This window comes from Cinclus cinclus, chromosome 7 (genome assembly GCF_963662255.1).
Source record: "Cinclus cinclus chromosome 7, bCinCin1.1, whole genome shotgun sequence".
Taxonomy (NCBI): Eukaryota; Metazoa; Chordata; class Aves; order Passeriformes; family Cinclidae; genus Cinclus; species Cinclus cinclus.
Genome location: NC_085052.1, coordinates 34,116,488 through 34,134,640, shown reverse-complemented (window position 1 = coordinate 34,134,640; position 18,153 = coordinate 34,116,488). Strand labels below are relative to the sequence as shown.

Below are 18,153 nucleotides of genomic sequence, written 5' to 3'. Positions count from 1 at the left end.
ACTGTTAGATCACAGGGACTCTAAGTCCTCCTTTAAGAGACAGGAACACAGCTGACTTTGACTGCAAAGGGACTGGGTAGGAGTCTACATCTGGTGTTTGCAATCAAAAAATATAACAGGCCTCAAATTCAGGTTTGTTTGTCATATTCTAGCCCTTGCCTTCCTGAAAGCAAATTCCACTAAGTGATCTTCAGTTCTCTGGTTCTAGGCCAATTGGAGCATGGTGCAGATAATGCCAAGGTTTGATTCCCATACGTGCCGTTCACTTTAGAGCTGGACTTGATGATCCTTGTGGTCCCTTCCAACTCAGAATATTCTTTGATTCTGATGGGGTGGCAGGCACTTCCCTTAAATGTTTTCTGTACAACTGAAAAATATCCCATTTCCCTTAGATCTGCAATATCAAAGTGTTACTGTGTTTGAAACCTTGTAGAGACTCATTCTAGCCCTCTCAGGAGGCTGCTTTGTTTGATACTGAGCTGCTGCTTTTGAGTCCTCTTAACCTTACAGCTCTGCAAATGTTACAGGCTGATCTGGCAGGCATTTTAACCAGTGGGGAGAATATCAGTTCAACCCCACAAACTGGCACAGAACCATCCCAGGAATTTGTTGCAGTCAATAAGGACACTGAGATAACCACAGGTAGAATTTGTAGGTCAACCAGAAGTAGCACTCTCAAAGTTTGTAGGGTCTTAAAGGTATTTCTTGCAATGCTTTCACCTTGCTGGAAATTTTTAATTTTGTGGGCAGGAGGTCCGCTGTGACACCTGATGGAAAACAGCAGCTGAGACCAGTCTCAGTCAGGTAATAAATTACAGAACTACACCAGAAACTTCAGAGTGATGAAAGCCCCTGCTGAATAACATGCTAGGAGGGAAATGCTTTGAACAAGACTTTATTTGTGCTGTACCTGGCAGAAAGTCTCTCTCTCATGAATATCATGTCCTGACAGACACAAAGGCAACATCCTTGCTCCCTCACAGTGACAACCAGAGACACAGCTGGCCTTTACCTAAATGCTTTGGATATTTAATTTTCAGTTGATTTCAGGGCTGTTGTATGAGAGAGATCTTTTGGCCAGCAACCATTTTATTTGAAAATGTATTTCTGATTTGAAGTATCTATCTCTTTGTTGTAGGCATTGCGGTGCCCTCCCACAATATATTATATAATATCCTTGGCACTCTAATTAAGGAAAGAAAAATCTATCATACAGGAGAAGGATATTTCATTGTGACTCCCCACACATACTTTACCACAAATGGTGCCATAAAAGACAGCAGAAGGATCCTTTTGGAGGACAGTTGTTGTTGTTCATTGCCTTCCATCACTTACTTGGTAAATATTAAGCCTTGTGCAGACCTAGTGAAAGAAAACATTCCTACAGTATCCCGTTACAGATCCTGCCATTGTTTCCCTGACCAAAATATGCTCTGTGGACAAAGACATGGACAGGTAATGAGCCATGAATATAGTGGGGAGGGAAAGAGAGGCTGCAGTGAATTGAAGCCTTCAATTCGAACTCAAGGCATCTCCACATCTGCTGAGAACGGTTCCTGGGACACCATCAGATCCCTGACATCTGTGAAAGCAAAACTGAAAAGCAAAATGTTTGGCCTTGGCCTTTTCTGGAAAAGTGGTTCTAAAAAAGAAAAACATGAGAAGGAGTACTCCACTTTTTCAGCCCAGTTTCCTCCCCAGGAGTGGCCAGTCAGGGATGAAGATGACTTAGACAATATTCCACGTGATATTGAACATGAAATCATCAAGCGTATTAACCCTACTCTTACAGTTGATAATTTGATCAAACACACAAAATTAATGCAGAAGTTTGAGGAGCAGAAAAAACCTACCAGTAAGGAGAAAAAACACATCAGTAATGGCACTGTGGCTGAAGTGCCAACAGCCAAGCAAAACCATCTTTCAAAGGATTGTGTTCAAAAGGCGCCAAGTAAAACAGCAAAACACACCAGGAAAACCAAATCACAGCAAGAAAAGCAGATTAGCAGGAGTGGCAGGAAATCTCACACACAGAAGCCAACATCCCAAAATGTGAAACCAGAAGAGAATTTCTCATTTCCCATCAAAAACCAAGAGCCATCTGATGCAGCAGTGGAATCCCACGGGATCTATAAGAAGCAGATTAAGAATCCTTTCCAGGGTCTGCCATGGAGAGCTCGTAGCTTTCATACAAGAGGGCACCAAGGTGTGGTTAACAGTCAGCTCAAGTGCCGGACTCAAAAGCGAGGAAGGGCTTTCCAAAGGCCACAGTCCTCGGCCTCCTCAGGACCCTCTGGCTGTGAAACTGAATGGCTGAATGCAGAAAGTGAAGCTGATAAAGTTAAGCAAAACAACCTACTCTGTGCTAATAGGTCTGGCCTTCAATTAAAGAAAGGCAGTTTAAGTGAAAATGGTACTTATTCACAAGGCAGTAAGCCGCAAATAGATAACAGAAGTAAATGTTTCCTGGAGAGTAGTATTTCTGAAGAAAATGTCTATAAAAGAATAGTAAAAAAAAAATCCCCTTTCTCCTACACTGAAGATAAAGGTGTGTGCGAAGATGATGAGAAATTTCCATTCAACCAGAAGGATGAACATTGCAGAATTAAGGGTGACACTGTATGTGAGCTGTTAGATCGAACAGCCAGTGAATTTCAAAATATCCACCTTTCAAATTACACATCCAGTGTTAATCCGGCTCAAAAAAATGGTGTGAAATACAGACCAAAGACTGATAAAAAGAGTCAACTTGTATTTAACTATGACTCTGCCAGCCACCCTGGATCTATGGAGCTGGAAAGTGAAGGGTTTACTGGTAACTTCTGTCTTCTGCACCGAACAGGACATGATGGTAACACCTGTAACTCGTCACATCTGGATGAGAATTCTGAACACCTGTCCCCTGGCCACGCCTTTTCAGGCTCAGGAGACTGGACTACAGCTGTGTCCCTAAAAGCCTATGAGGTCAGTACTTGCCCTGCCCAGCAGGACACGACTGTAAATAAACATGCCTCTGGAGAGCAGGGATACAAGGGAAGTGCCAGCCTTGCCGAATCAACAGATGGCCCGAAGGAGCATCCAAAACCAGACTGCACAGAAGAAAGTTGGTTGTGCAGCCAGGTTCTTCTGAGAGGTCACGGGAAGGAGGAAGAAAGTGGCCTCACTGAATGTGGGAAGGGCTCAGCTGCGGCAGATCCCTGCTGCGCTGCCGAGGCTGACTCGGGCACTTTGCAGAACTTCGCCCATGAGGCGGGCGAAGGAACAGCACTCTGTGCCTTGGGCTCACGGATCAAAGAGGTGAGAAACCCTCCAGGAAAAAAAGAATGGCTTTTAAAGAACACCTGTCCTGTGATCCCAGAACAGAAACACTCGGAAGGGACAGAAAACCACAGCATTACAGGAGACAGCGGAATTGACTCCCCAAGGTAAGAAAACATGTGACACTAAGTTAGATGCTTTATCTTCAAACTGGCCATCAAATTTGTGCAGTAAATCACAAACCCCTTCCCCAACAACAAATTTATTTTTTTTTTTAACTTCGGTGTTATGATCCAGAAATACTCAAGCTGTGTAGTTCTGCTAAGCCTTTTTACATGAACATTCTCCCTAAATTGCTGCTGTTTGTATTTTGCATTTGTTTTGACGAGGCAGGAAAACAGCATGAGCTCTGTCCTGCAGCTAGAGACGACCAAATGTAAATGTAAATAAACAGAGTGTGTGATAAGCTCCTGTTGGCAGGCAGGTTCAGCTCACATAGATCTGCCCATATGACATTAGATATTGTCGTAGATTCTCCAGCTCTACATGAAGAATAGAGATCCAGTAGAAATTTAAAGTAGAAAATACCATTTGACATGCCCTCAACAGACAGAATGTGTGCATCACCTGAGCTTTCACACTGTACATTTTGCCTGTAATTACACCTGAAAATCCCTTCGTGGAAAATAAATTGGTGTGAAACAATCTTTTACACACTTGTACATGGAGACCTCCAAAACTTAACTAAATTGGCAAGAACATATGTTAAAAATCACATTTTTTTACAGCAATGCATATTCTTAATATCTTAAATAAGTGGTATTTAACTGTAATTAAACCATTGGAGTCCTCACTAGATTTGTATTGTCACCTTGAGAAGCCAGTATATGAAGGAACAAACCACAGACTACAGTTTCTAAGGGAATCCTGCTGACTGTTCCTTTCCCTTAAGCAGCTTTTGGCTGTGAACTCTTCCAAGCACATTTCCTGTGTGTTACTTGGACATGAAGACTTGAAATCTTTAGCAAAATGTATTTCAGAGGGTCGTTTTGACTGTTTGTACTGATGCCACCTGTGGCACAAAAAGCTAAGCCAACTCAGTTCATTTTTGGAGTGTGAGGTCTGACTTCTAACAATTATATTATTTTAGGTGGACTGAAAAGAAAATGAAGCTTCCTGCCAAATTCTAAAAGTATAACAATGTGAAAAGGAGGGTAAGTGAAAGGACAATTGCAACAGAATTCTTCACTTGATCTAACTCTGGTCATGAATATTTTTTAATGAGATTGGTAAACCTTCCCGTTGTAACAAGGTAACAATACTGTAAATGCAGCTGGTCAAATCAGCCAGGCAGTCTCTAAATCAAAGCTGTAAGCTAAAACTTTTGACAGTAGTGTTCGGAGAGTGTATTTTGTTTGCCCTCATCTTTAATTTTTTTTTGTGTTTTCCTGTGATAATAAAAGTGAGAACTGGCATTCTTTATTCAGACCACTCCACTGACCTCTGGAAAGGGTTTGTGTTGCTCCAGCAGGAAGTGCAGTTGGACAGGGCTGCTTTACACTGTAACTCTGGAAAGCGTTTCCTACTTGTACCAGAGAAATTAGCTCACGCACCTTCCCTGCTAGAAAACCAAGCAAATGAACTAGACACACACCTGGATACTACACAAGTCCCTTCAATCCCAAGGTTCTCCGACTGTGTCTTGCAGCATGCTCAGCTATCCTCAATCTACTTAGCGCCTATCTGTCAAGCGGGGTTCAGTCTTTGAAAATGAAAAGGTGCTGGTGGCAGGAGACAACAGATAAGGCCAGTGCCATTGCTGTGGGATAGGCCCTGCTCTGATCCTGACCTTCCATAAGGAATCGAAATCCTGGCAGTTGTCAGGATTGCTTCACAGATTTTACTTCCCGAGGCTAATTTTGGCTTCTTCCTCTTGATTCGTCCCCGTAGCTACGAGCCGATTGTGCGGGGCGCATGCTGCACATAACCACACATTTGTGGTTTTTAAATCTTAGTCATTTGGTCACAGTGTCCTTTCCTATTTTAGACTTTTCACTACTGAACACTTCTCTGCGGTAGTCACGGAGGCTAAAGCCATCGGGTTGTAAAGCTACTGGAGATTTGTTCGCGGGAAGGCGCCCCTGTACCAGCAGCGGAGTGGGCCCTCATGGCGGACCCGTCATGGCGGCACCCCCCTCACAACGTGCGAGGCGTGCCGGGACTTGCAGTCCTCACGCTGCTCCCCGGGGCACGCCGGGAGTTGTGGTCCCACGGCGACAGTCGCAGCCGATTGGCTGTTGTACGGCGTGGCCCCGCCCCCGTGCTGCCGCATCCGCCGTCTATTGGCCGCCGGACGCCTGGGCCGTTCGGCGCGTGACGCGCGGCGGGCGCGGGGCTGGTGCGGAGCGCGGCGTGGCGGAGCGGCGGCGGCGAGCGGAGATGCCCGAGGCCACCCGGTGCAGCAGCAGCAGCGGGGCCGAGTCGGGCTCCGACTGCTCGATGGACACCGAGGCGGTCCCGGAGAGCGGCCGCCGGCGGCACAAGGTACCGGGGAAGGGCTCCGGGTACGGCCTGGCCGCTCCCGCACGCTGGTGGCGAGTCTGGCTTGGGATCGCGGCCACCCGCAGCGCCGGTGGCGCGGGCCGGGCGAGGTGAACGCGGCGTGGCCGCGGGGCGGCCCCGGGCCTGGCGGCCACGTGCGCAGCCGGGCTTGCGGCCTCGCCGCGTGTCGGGGCGGCCCCGCCGGACGTGCTGGGCCTGCCGGAGCCGGCCGGGAGCCCGGGAAGCGCTTTGCCCGGCGCCCGGAGAGGGGGAGAGCCCCGAAAAGGAAGGCCCGGTTGTCTCGTGGTCGGTAACGTGTCTCCTGAGCGGCGGCGGCCGGCAGGGATCTGTTGCCTTGTGTCAGCTCAGCCACCGCCCCCGTCAGTAACTAGAACGTGCACTTGAAGCTTTAACTGTTCTGCGCCCTCTTCTCTGTTCCGTGTCGCTTGGATCCACGAGCGTGTGTTTTCATTTGCTCTGTGCCTTGCCAGAAGGAGAAAAAGGAGAAGAAATCTAAACGCCGGGACAAGTTTCAGAGGGGAAAGACTCAGACAGATGAAAGCGAGGAATCGAATGAGGAGCGTTATGCCCCGAAACCCAAGAAGTCAAAGAGTGTCAGTAAACAGAACGGTCACACGAAAGAGGAAAGCCTGGAGAAATCGCGATTGTCCTCCTTTAGCAGCAAATCCTCCCGTAGAAGCCGACACAGTAGTTCTAGTGAAACGTCGAGTGACAGCGAGAGTGAGAGCGAGCAGGATCAGGTAAAGCTAATGACTGCCTTTAGTTATAGTGATGAGTTCTTAATTCCTGCGGTGTAACACGGTCACATTTAGAAGGGGGTTGTATTCCCTTCCCCCCCCCGCCTTTGCTGTTCTGTCGAAAGTGCTGTAAATTTTCAAGATTTAGAGTTCTTTAATTGTTCAGTCTGCCTAGAATTTGCAAGAATTTTAGATTGTGGGAGTCCTGGAGTGCTGCATCAGTGCATCACGGTTTCCTCAGTTTCAGCAGTCTGGTGCTGTGGTAGCTGTTGCTGGACAGACAGTTTGCTCTGAGACGGAGCTTTAATATGATTCAGCATCATGAGACATATGTGATTTTTGAGGTTGTCCTATACAGACAGAACCAGGAGCTGGACTTGGTGATCCTTGTGGGTCCCTTCCAAGTCATGATATTCTCCGATTCTAATTAAGAGCTTTCAGCTTAGGTTTGAGTGTTTTGCATTTAGTGTGCTGTTAGATATGAAACAGCCTTAACCTACAGATCGCTTTTGCTAACTTTATCCAAGTTTGAAATATGATGGCAAAACAAATAAGGCTCTTTAGCTGCAGCTGTGACACTATCACTGAAGAGTATGACACACCAGTGCCTATGTTGAATTTACTTGAATTACCTAGAATTTACTGACAGTCATGTGATATTCACATGGAATCTTACCCCAGTTATTGTTTGCCTAACAGGAGCTGACTGGAGAACAGAAAGAGGGTGCTTTCTCCAATTTTTCTATTTCCAAAGAAACTGTCCAGCTTCTCCAAGGTAAGTTTCTTGTCAAGCTGTGACCACAGAATGTCAGTGATCTCTGTCGTATTTTTATGCTCAATGTGCTGGGTCAGTAAGCTTTGAGATGTGCTCTGCTTGTGCCTGTACAAGCATGAAGATTGTCTGCTCTAAATACACCTTTGAACACAGATTTGTTGTTTGCAGTGTTGTCCAATTCAGCCTCTGCAGTAAAATTCTAAATGATGTGAGCCAAAGAAAAAAAAAATTTATGTGAAAAATTCTCAATTAAAGGTTATTTTGGTGGCAATAAAGGAAAACCAACCATATTTAGTATCTGTGATGTTTGTTTATACATTAATTAGTATGAATTAAAAGAAGAACAGGAGGGGTTTTGAGATACGTATTATTTGAAAGTAAGAGATTTTTCCAGATCATTGATGAGTACTGAATAAATAAAGGCACAGTACTGAAAGTCTTTCATAAAGACTAAAAACGTCCTCTGTCCTAGCACTGTGTCTGGTGGTGTGAAGTTGGAGAATAAAATGGACAGTCCCAGGGCATTCTTTGCAAATAACTCATCTGATCAAATAAATCAGTGGAGGTGATGATACAGTCCTGATTTAGCTTAGAGTTGATGGGAGTTCTCCTCGGAATCATTTCCACTGAAGAGTATGGAAGAACACTTGTAAAATGACCATATTAAGGGAATGTCTTGACATTGTCACAGCTCGAGGAGTGACGTACCTGTTCCCTGTGCAAGTGAAGACCTTCAACCCGGTGTATTCTGGCAAAGATGTCATTGCTCAAGCACGAACTGGAACAGGGAAAACATTCTCTTTTGCTATTCCCTTAATTGAAAAGCTTCAGGGAGATGCACAGGAAAGAAGAAGAGGCCGTCCACCAAAGGTAACTGTGCCTGACTAGAATGGTGATTTTGCTTAGTCTTACATCTAAGTGATGCAGGTTTTTGAGCTGCTGGAGAAGCTCTTCAGGTGTGTGCTTGAGTAAGCTAACCCACAGTAAAGGTGATTTGAAAGCTGTGTTCACTGGGCTTTGTCTGCATCCTGTGTTGCCTCCAAGCCTTTGATAAAGGCCGAAGAGCACAACAGCTCTATCCATTTGTCAGTTCCTTTTTCTGCCACAGGGAGACCAAAACTACTGGTGGTCAACATGTTCCTATGTAATTTGCCTCAGTCAGTTTACCAGTTCAGGGCCAGTGGCTACTGGATGCTTGTTTTTCTCATAAATTGCTAACAGATTAGTTGCTAATTGTAACTTGACAGCTTGATAAAAGCTTTTTACTCAAACATGCATCTTTCTAAAACATGTAAACAGTGGGAGGTTCTAAAAATAGACATAGTTTTCACTAGGAACATCACCAAATGTTAAAACTTCTGCTCCAGAGAATGCAGATTCATTATGAGCTGTGTTCATTCTGCTAAGGAATACTATGTGTGTCTTTTTTCACTGAATTCTTACACAATGCCTTCAAAAAAAAACTTAGGCCAAAGATGAGCATGTCCTCATTAATAATTTTTGTCAGTTTGTTTTATCTTGTCAGCCATCTCACAGATTACCTGAAGTGCCTTCCAAAACTAGTACTATAGCAGTACTATAGCAGTTTTGTATGCCCATCACACTGCTTGGCTGACTGGGAACTCTGTCTCTGGATTTGGCAGAGTCTTTTGGAGAAGGAAGAGCTTCCTTAAAGGGAGCCATAAGCGTTATGAAGGATTCCAGGATTCCAAATTGTTAACCTGCTTGCAGGGAGGGCTGCCTATTGGAGGATGGTTCCTTGGTTGCCTCTGCAGGGATATGGATTAGCACAGCAGCTCTGCAGGCTGAACGTGTTTCCCTGAGTCACAGGGAAGCTGAGAGACAGCTGATAGCTCTTCCTCACACCTTTTCACAGGGCTGTGAAGCAGTGCTGAGCAGGTGCAAAAACCTTTTGTTACCCACATCCTTCAGTCTTGTATTCAAGCAGCATATGCACATGTAGAAGAAAACTTCTAGCTGGACTGTTCAGGAGCTAAAGTTAAATAAGATTTAAGTCTCTCCTAGCCTGTCCTAGGTGAGTGTATGTCAAAGGAAATTCATGATGTAGCAAGAGACTTCAGCAGCGTGTTTCTCCAGCCTTTGCTTAGATAATTAGTTGAAACATTTTTCTTTTTTAATTTTACAAAGGGTCAGATCTAAATTAATGATCAGAGGACTAGTGGTTTCTTGGCAGAAGCTATGCTGAGAAAACATCTGTTTTGCCTTTTTTCTGTGCAGGTTCTAGTTCTTTGTCCAACAAGAGAGCTGGCAAATCAGGTTGCCAAAGATTTCAAGGACATCACAAGGAAGCTGACAGTAGCTTGTTTTTATGGAGGAACTCCCTATAATGGACAAGGTAAGTGACTCTTAGGACTAATAATTGAAATACTGATTGACTGTCATATTTAAGAAATGCACTTGGTCTGTCCAAACACACAGTTCAAGAATTGGAGATTATTCATAGGAAAATCAGCAGTTCAAGATGTATCTTCTTATGGAGATAAACAGCTATGGCTCTCAGTTGTATTCTTCATGGTACTTAACCTACTCATGTACCTTAAATTAAAGTGATATAGAGTATACTGTGTGTATAACCTGTGTCTGGGTTTAGGTTCTTGTAAACCCATTTTCTTTAAAAATGTTTAGTTTTGCAGTTGTGACTGGGTATGTGTTTTTTCATGTTGTAAGGGATATACAGAGGATTTGTAAGTGGAGAAGAAATTGTTCTGACAGCATAATTTCCTTTCTTTGTGATTGTAAACAAGGAATGAGAATGAGCTTTTTCATTGTGATACATCTTGAGACATTGGGTGTGATTTTTTTTTTTTTTGGCCACTGCAGAACCTCAGGACGGAGCTAATTTCAGTAGTTTAGATAGTTAAATAAATAAATAAATCTTTTAAGTTTCTGCTTAAAGTAGATAATTTGGGAAGAGCTGACTATTTCTAAAGATAATTAAAAGATGCTCATCCTTGCTACTTCAAATTACAGGGAGAGGGAAGGGTGTTAAGTTTTTTTTTCTTCAGGAAGAGCAGTTTTGTTATTACCATGTGTTGCTGGTGTAGAGAGTGTTCCCTAGTTCACTGTTGACTCTTCCCTGTTTGCCAGTTGATCTCATGAGAAGTGGCATTGACATTTTGGTTGGGACACCTGGTCGAATCAAAGACCACCTGCAGAATGGCAAGCTGGACCTTACCAAGGTGAAACACGTTGTACTTGATGAAGTTGACCAGATGCTGGACATGGGATTTGCTGAGCAAGTGGAAGACATTTTACGAGTTGCATACAAGAAAGGTAATCTCAATATTTAAACAAATAGTAGGAAATATTAGTAATAATTTAATTTGCTAAAATTCAGGTATAAGCTGACTTTGTTTAGAAATGACTGAATATTATATATTCTGAATATGTGGGAATCATTCACAGAACCTTTGCAAAGCTTGAAGCTCAGTATCTAGGGGGTCTGTATATAATTGTCTTTGGTGCCTTGTCTTTAAACTGTGCTTGGACTTCTTTAAATTGAAAGGAATTAGCTTTTTACCTTTTTCACTGCTTGAAAATAGACTGTATTTTTTTGCCATAGTAATTTTTTTCATACCCTTGAAATTAGAAATTTCTAGAATATTTACTCCAGGTGTTGGTAATGCATAAATTAAAAAAGCTCGATTGACTTCTTTATGTTAGGTACTGATATTTAACCTTATTTTTAATCACCCTAATAATCAACTTGTGTACATCTTTAAGGTGAAATGTTTGAAGTTTATGAAGCATTGTTCTGTTTATTTATTTTTTTTTAAGATTCTGAAGACAATCCCCAGACACTGCTGTTTTCTGCAACTTGCCCACACTGGGTGTATGATGTGGCTAAGAAATACATGAAATCTAGATATGAACAGATTGACCTTATTGGGAAAAGAACTCAGAAGGCTGCTACAACAGTGGAAGTGAGTAATCTCATGTAAAATGTTTCCAGGCTTTCCCCCTTTTCTTTTATCCTACAAAAGGTCATTTCTTCCTAAGGTGCATTATCGCAGTGATGTTGGAAGTTGTTCTTGAGAATTTTTTTCTAAGCATAAGGCACGTTGCAGCTAGTCAAGCTGGTTTTGGGTTTTGGATCTGTCTTCTCACATCACAGGTAGAGAGAGGATTTTTCTCCTTGTCTTGGTTTCAAAGACAGGTATTTGTTAAGAAAGGCAGAAGTCTCTTTTTGAAATGGAGAATGTAAACCCCCTCTGTCAATATTATTATAATTTTGACATTAAGGAGGCTCTCAGGCAAAGATATGGGAATTGGAACAACAGTTTTTTACTAGGAAAATTAAAATAGAAATACAGTATTACAAAGATCAAACCCAAAGCACTGACAAGGTCAGAATACAACCTGACACCCCATCAGTCAGTCAGGGTGTTGGTAGCAGTCCCATTAAATGGTGGTTGCAGTCCTCCTGCAATGGCAGATGTGGTTCAGTTTAAGCAGTGCTCCTGTAGAATGGTGCAGTTTTCCTCCAAAGGTCCAGCAATGATGTGGAAAGGTCCAGTTTTCTCTAGAATCCAGTGGAAATAGCCTGCTTTGGTGTTCCAAATCTCAGATTTTACCTGGGTGGGCAATGCTTGGTTCCTCCCCCTGGGTGGAGCATCTCCCAATGGGATGATGTAATTTTATCAGTCATGCACTGGGACTCAGTGGCCCATTAACAGGAGATATCTGCCTGGGGGAAGGATGGGTTATGGAAAAGATAAAGAATGCTGCCCCTCCTGGTTTAAACACATGGCCCATTAGCAGAGAATATCTCCCTCTGGAAATAAAGATCACTGTCCCACTTGGTTTTAAGTGACTATGCTAGAATACATACTCCTGGTCACATCCTCTGTTGCAACCTAAGACACTTGTCAGCTTTCTGTGTTTTCGGAGAAAAACAGTACCTGAATTTATCCAAGTTGTAAGCAAAAGGCACACATTAACATCAACCTGCTGCTTTTAAATCTCCATGGACATCACAGTTGACTTCCAGTATTCTGTATACAATATACTTTTTTTCAAACTTCCTATAGTATCTGACTTCAGTAAGCCTTCACTTGCTGTGCAGTAAATACCATAGCTAGGAATATAATACATATATGCTATAGGCCTAAAAATTCTCTTACTGTAATTATTTTGTTGAACATTAGAGTAATTGTGGTGGGCATAAGAGCCTTATGGATTTTATATGTTCCAGGATCGTGAGTTAGCACTTTTTCCCCAATCAGGGAACTGTATAACTCTTCACTATTTCTGTATTTAATAGTTCTGAATGTATTTTATAAAATAATCTTAACTTTATATAAGCTAATCACTGGATTTTTTTTCCATAGCATTTGGCAATAGAGTGTCACTGGTCTCAGAGAGCTGCAGTTATTGGAGATGTCATTCAGGTGTACAGTGGCAGCCACGGAAGGACCATTGTCTTCTGTGAGACCAAAAAGGAGGCAAATGAACTGGCTCTGAATGCTTCAATCAAACAGGTATTTTATCATGTGTATTAAGGAAGAAAACCTGTAAGGGATGCATCAACCCTATGCTGATACCAGACCTATGCTGAATAAGTTTTAAAGAGATTGTTTCAAAGTGCATAGGGCAGGCTTTTGTCTTTGGTCAGATAGGACTTTACTCCTTCTTGTGAACGTGAAACAAAAATTTTAGATTACTATTTTGAAACAGCCAAGCATTGCATAGATGGTGTGAATGGCAGATTAGGGCAGTGTTTTCATATGTCACAGTAATTAGACATAGAGCTGAGACATACATTGCAGTTCTGTTTTCCTGGCATTGTCAAAGGCTTTTGAGGTAAATGGGTAAGAATTACTGAGTACATATCTTAAGACAGCTAAAATACAAACTTGGGTAATTCAGTTCTTCTATATCTTGCCACACAGTACTTATCAAATACCAAGATGTTGTACCCAAAACTGACCATAAAATGAAGCACTGTCTTGGATTTTGGTATGGTTCTAAAATAATACTGTTTACCAGGATTGCCAGTCGTTGCATGGTGACATTCCTCAGAAGCAAAGAGAGATCACTCTGAAGGGTTTTAGAAATGGTTCATTTAAAGTTCTGGTTGCAACCAATGTAGCTGCCCGTGGTTTGGATATCCCAGAAGTTGACCTGGTGGTACAAAGCTCACCACCAAAGGTAGGAGACTGTTACGTTGGATATCTTGTAATAATCTGTAGTCTTGTTTTCAAGTAGTGTACATTATCAGCTGATAGTATTGACCACACAGAGTTCATCAGCACTGTGCTTAAAGGAGAGAAACATGCAGATATATAGAAGTAGGTTCTTAGAGGATTTTTTGGGGGTGTGTCAGCCCCTAGTATGTTTAAAGATTATTTCCTCAAAATGTCATCTTATGTTCAAAGCCTTCCCTTGGAAACTGGGTGTGGTGATTGCAAAGCTGGGAGCAGAGGGAAAAATGATTCTCTTGAATGGGGTGAATGTGAGGTATGGACCACAGCCATGAGAGCATTGGCTGTGGCTGAAATCGAGAGTGTTTAAAAGAAACAAGGTAATATTTCAGTGAATGTGCTCTTAATACTGCAGTAACCACCCTCAACTGGATGTGCAGGAGGGTGAATGGGATTGTTGTGGTACACACACTCCAAATGTGTGGTGATGCATAGAGAAAAGTTGATTCATGTTCATGGCTCTGGTGTTCAAGCCGTGATTTTTAGATGATTATGGAAAAGCGTATTTGGTTGATACTAGTGAAACAATGTTTTCTAGGTCAGTACTACAATGCTGTTGCTGTGCATTGTTCAGACTTAACTGTAATGGCTTCTACAAGTTACGTGGATGCAATGAATTGATGAAATTACAGTGAGTTAGGTAACTCACACGGCTCTGTTAAACTCTTGTTCTGAAGGATGTGGAGTCCTATATCCATCGTTCTGGGCGCACAGGTCGAGCTGGGCGCACCGGGATCTGTATCTGTTTTTATCAGCGAAAGGAAGAATACCAGCTGAGACACGTGGAACAAAAAGCGGTAAAGTAGAGTTTTCTTGTAATTGCAGGACTCTGTTCAGTTACAGAACACAGTCTGTAAAGCACCCAGAGGAAGTTTGGGTACCTTGAGGAGGGTGGGTGCCGTGTCAGTTACCGTGGAGCAGGGAGAGCACTGCAGATTCTAACGCCCACACGTTTTCAGCAAGGTTGTTCAGTAAGGTTGTTCTTGTGGAAATGAGAAGAAACTCTCAGTATTTCAGTGCAGTGTTCACCTGGCTATCAACTGATCAGTGATATGCATATGTGCAGCTTTCCTGACAGCTGTTACTTGCGTTTTTGCACTTTGTGCAGTGTTCCATATGGTAGTTTCCTTGACAATTAAGTATGTGGTTGTGATGAGATGGTTTATTCCTGGCACAGAAAGCAGTGTTACATTTAGACTAAGGCTCTGTAATTTCTCCTTAAATCCCAATCTATCAGACTAAAAGTAGTAATTCAGAATTTGTAGGACTGTTTTCCCCAGAACTGTACTAAAATGTTTTCTGTTTTCAGTCTAAGGTCACTGAATCATTTAAACTCATCTGATACATAAAGGTCTTCTAAGTGTTAGCCATTTTCCTGTAACAGTAACCTTTTACTAGGAATTTTACTAATTTCCTTTTTTCACTAGGAAAAATTGGAAATGAAAAGGTGAAAAATAGAAGAAAAATTACAGACTTAAATGCTTGTTGTGTTGGAGTTCAATACTGCTTCTTTAGAATGGAATTATTTATGGTCTGTTATTTTTATTTGTCTTTTGCCTTTTAAATTTCAGGGCATTACATTCAAGCGAGTTGGTGTTCCGACTGCAACAGACATTATAAAGGCTTCCAGCAAAGATGCCATGAGGTGCGTTTGGGAACTCAAGCCCTGTTGCATCTTCCTGCCTTCCTAGTTCAGAAGGGCTGTTTGAATTATTATTTACTGTCTCTTTGAACTTTCTGAGCACCGTTGAAATCTTGGACTACAAGGTTTTGGGTTTTTTTTCTATTCCAGAGCCTACTGGTGTACCAGTTGTTAATTTTTTTTTTCCCTTTAACTAATTAGGTGCCTGGATTCTGTTCCTCAGACTGCTATTGAGTATTTCAGAGAATCTGCTCAGTTGCTAATAAAAGAAAAGGGACCAGTCAATGCTCTGGCTGCAGCTCTGGCCCATATTTCGGGGGCTACTTCCATTGAACAACGCTCACTGCTGAACTCGGATGCGGTAAGGGAGGGGGCATGGCTTAATGCTTGCCTCAAAACTGGAAAGAAACAACACACCTCTGTGTTGAGAATACACAGAGATAGACTAGAGAGTGTCTGAATAGAGAATTATTTGTCTCCTAACGATTTTGAGAACTATACGTAAGCCACTAGGAGCTACTGTTTTGTTTTTTTTTTAAAGCAACAGAATAGTGGCTGTAAAGATACTTGATGCCCTGTAACAGTACCTATTTGAATATTTAATTAATAAACTATAAGCTGGCAGGTTTCTCCTGTCCGATGTATTTGCTGAAGCTTATTCCTCCGCCCAAGTGAAAAGTGCTCCATTTCTTTTTAGGGATTTGTTACAATGATACTACGGTGCTCTGAAGAAATAAACAACATGAGCTATGCCTGGCGAAGACTGCGGGAAGTGTTGGGTGATGATGTTGATCGGAAGGTGAACAGAATGTGCTTCCTCAAGGGAAAAATGGTAAGGTTTTCTTTTGTTTCTTTGATACTGGGCTTTTCTGATGGCAGCCTTTTCTTAGCAATTGTCAGGGGAGCTATTTGGTCTTTTTCTCTATTGTAGGCACTGTTAATGATGGGCCTCAATCTGTTTTTCTAGTGCTTAGGGCTCTGCAGATATGCTCAGGAGGTAGGATAATGCATGGCTGTGGGGGTAGCAGAGCAGGTATGAGGTATGAAATGTGTTAACTCTGCCTTAATGACAAAACAGGAAAGCATTTCTTAGGACAGTCAATTCTGATAGTGCCTTGCCTCTCAGGTGTAGATTTGTGAGCTTTGTTGTTTCTAGTTGCAGTCATTTAAAACGCTTACCTTGAATGCATTAAAATTTACTCTTTTATTTTTAGGGTGTGTGCTTTGACGTTCCTGTGGCAGACCAAAAAGACATAGAGGTACGTTCATTGTAAATTCTGGGTACAGCAGGCTGAAGATGAAACGGGCTGGACTGGGTTAGACTCAGAACATTACATAGCCTTTCTCCTGCCCTTACTAGTGGCAAAAGGGATGGCTTGGAAGGAATTGAAGAACAGAACAAGCTCACAGTGTTTATTTTCCAAGTCTGGAACTTGAAACTTTTGCACTGAGAAAAACAGTGCTGGATTCATCTTTATAGGCAGCAAGCTCTATTCCCCTTTTCTCTATTCCCCATCTCCTGTTTTTATTCCTCTTTTCTCTATTCCCCACCTTCTGTTGTCACCCAGAATTCTCTCCACAGTAAAGTGAATTCAGATTTTTGCTTGGTAGCCGTTAGCATTACCAGGCCGAAATTATTGATCCCTTCAGTTAGAAGCCTGAATCCCATGTATCAGCTCACAATTTTACCTTTTCAGTTGAGCATGTTTAATAATTATTACATACCCTGTGCTTATATTACTAGCATTTAACTTGCCATGTCTGACTTTTTTCTGATAGGCAAAGTGGGAAGATTCAAAACATTGGCGTTTGTGCGTGGCGACTGAATTGCCAGAGTTGGTAGAATCCATACGAGGAGGAGGAGGAGGAGGAGGCAGTGGTGGAGGAAATGGGCGAAGCTTCTCAAGCTCCAGGAACGGTCGGCGTGGTGGCTCTGGGAGGAACAGATTCAGGAGCAGAGGCCAGAAACGAAGTTTCAGCAGAGCGTTTGAACATTAACTCAAACAATACAGAAGTGATAAAAAAACGGGACTGAAGTATTTTATATTACATTACACTAGGCTGTTCCTGTGTGTTTGTACCATTGGGGAAAATACTTCATTAAGATATATTTTTGTCAGTACTACTTTGCTCATAAACAAGGTTCTGTTAATTTTAAGAAAGAGTGCAAAGAAAAAAAAACCTCAAAAAATCTGCAAGAAAAACTGAATTGTTTCTTTTGTTTTTCATACTGCTCTTTGAATCTTTCCATAATATGTCTGTTGCGTTCAAAACTGTAGCCTGGTTCACTGTATAATACATAGATATGAATTGCTGCTCAAACCTGTACATTTTCTGATAAAATTAAATATTATTTTACAACTTCATATTTTGCTGTCACTTATTTGAAGTGGTATTTTTGCAGGTGGAGATGTGGGAAGGTGCCAGATTGGGGAACGTGGCAGCAGGAGCTCTTGAAAGAAAAATTAATCCGATTGGTTTTAATTTTGTAGATTTGTAATGAAGCTCTTCTTTCCCTAAAACTTGTTTTTAGTTTACGTCTCAAATTGTGACTCTTTATAAAATGGGGGTAAGAAAAGCAGTTTCCAAAGCGTGAGGGGAAGCCCCCTGAGGCATGAGAACTGTGAAGAGAGATCCATAACACCTTGATTGTCACAGGTAAGGATGTTCTTCAGTGTAATATCCTGGTGTGTTTTCAAGCCTAATCGGTGGAACGGGTAGCAGCAGCCCTTACTCCAGGACATCCCGGAGCTGACAAGGATGAAGTATAAACGTCTACGTATGCATTGTCGGGTTGGCAAAATACTTGATACGGGTGAACTATGTTTTAGTATTACAAGTAAGAAAGATGTTTACCTCGGGGGTCAGGACCCTTCTCCTGTGCACGTGGAAAAGTTAGCTGGGATTATTTAATTTGCATGGAAAATCCCGACAGGGGCTGTGCTGGGCATATTC

General features: G+C 42.3%; 2 protein-coding genes across 3 annotated transcripts; both read left to right on the top strand.

Moving 5' to 3' along the window:
• The first annotated feature begins 1,458 nt into the window (after positions 1 to 1,458).
• STOX1 (storkhead box 1) lies at positions 1,459 to 3,429 on the top strand. The gene has a single exon (XM_062496918.1). The coding sequence runs from the start codon at positions 1,459 to 1,461 to the stop codon at positions 3,427 to 3,429; it is 1,971 nt and encodes a 656-aa protein (XP_062352902.1).
• Positions 3,430 to 5,681: 2,252 nt separating this feature from the next.
• LOC134046141 (nucleolar RNA helicase 2-like) lies at positions 5,682 to 17,564 on the top strand. Of its 2 annotated transcripts, XM_062496417.1 has the most exons (15): positions 5,682 to 5,802; positions 6,291 to 6,560; positions 7,257 to 7,332; positions 8,024 to 8,202; positions 9,571 to 9,688; positions 10,441 to 10,626; positions 11,131 to 11,276; positions 12,684 to 12,833; positions 13,342 to 13,503; positions 14,234 to 14,353; positions 15,128 to 15,201; positions 15,400 to 15,559; positions 15,896 to 16,030; positions 16,413 to 16,457; positions 16,978 to 17,564. In XM_062496417.1, exons 1-15 carry the CDS (start codon positions 5,698 to 5,700, stop codon positions 17,194 to 17,196), a joined length of 2,145 nt encoding a protein of 714 aa, XP_062352401.1. In that variant the 5' UTR covers positions 5,682 to 5,697; the 3' UTR covers positions 17,197 to 17,564. The 2 variants fall into 2 exon arrangements, with proteins under 2 accessions (XP_062352401.1, XP_062352402.1); XM_062496418.1 differs by lacking the exon at positions 14,234 to 14,353.
• The last annotated feature ends 589 nt before the right edge of the window (positions 17,565 to 18,153 follow it).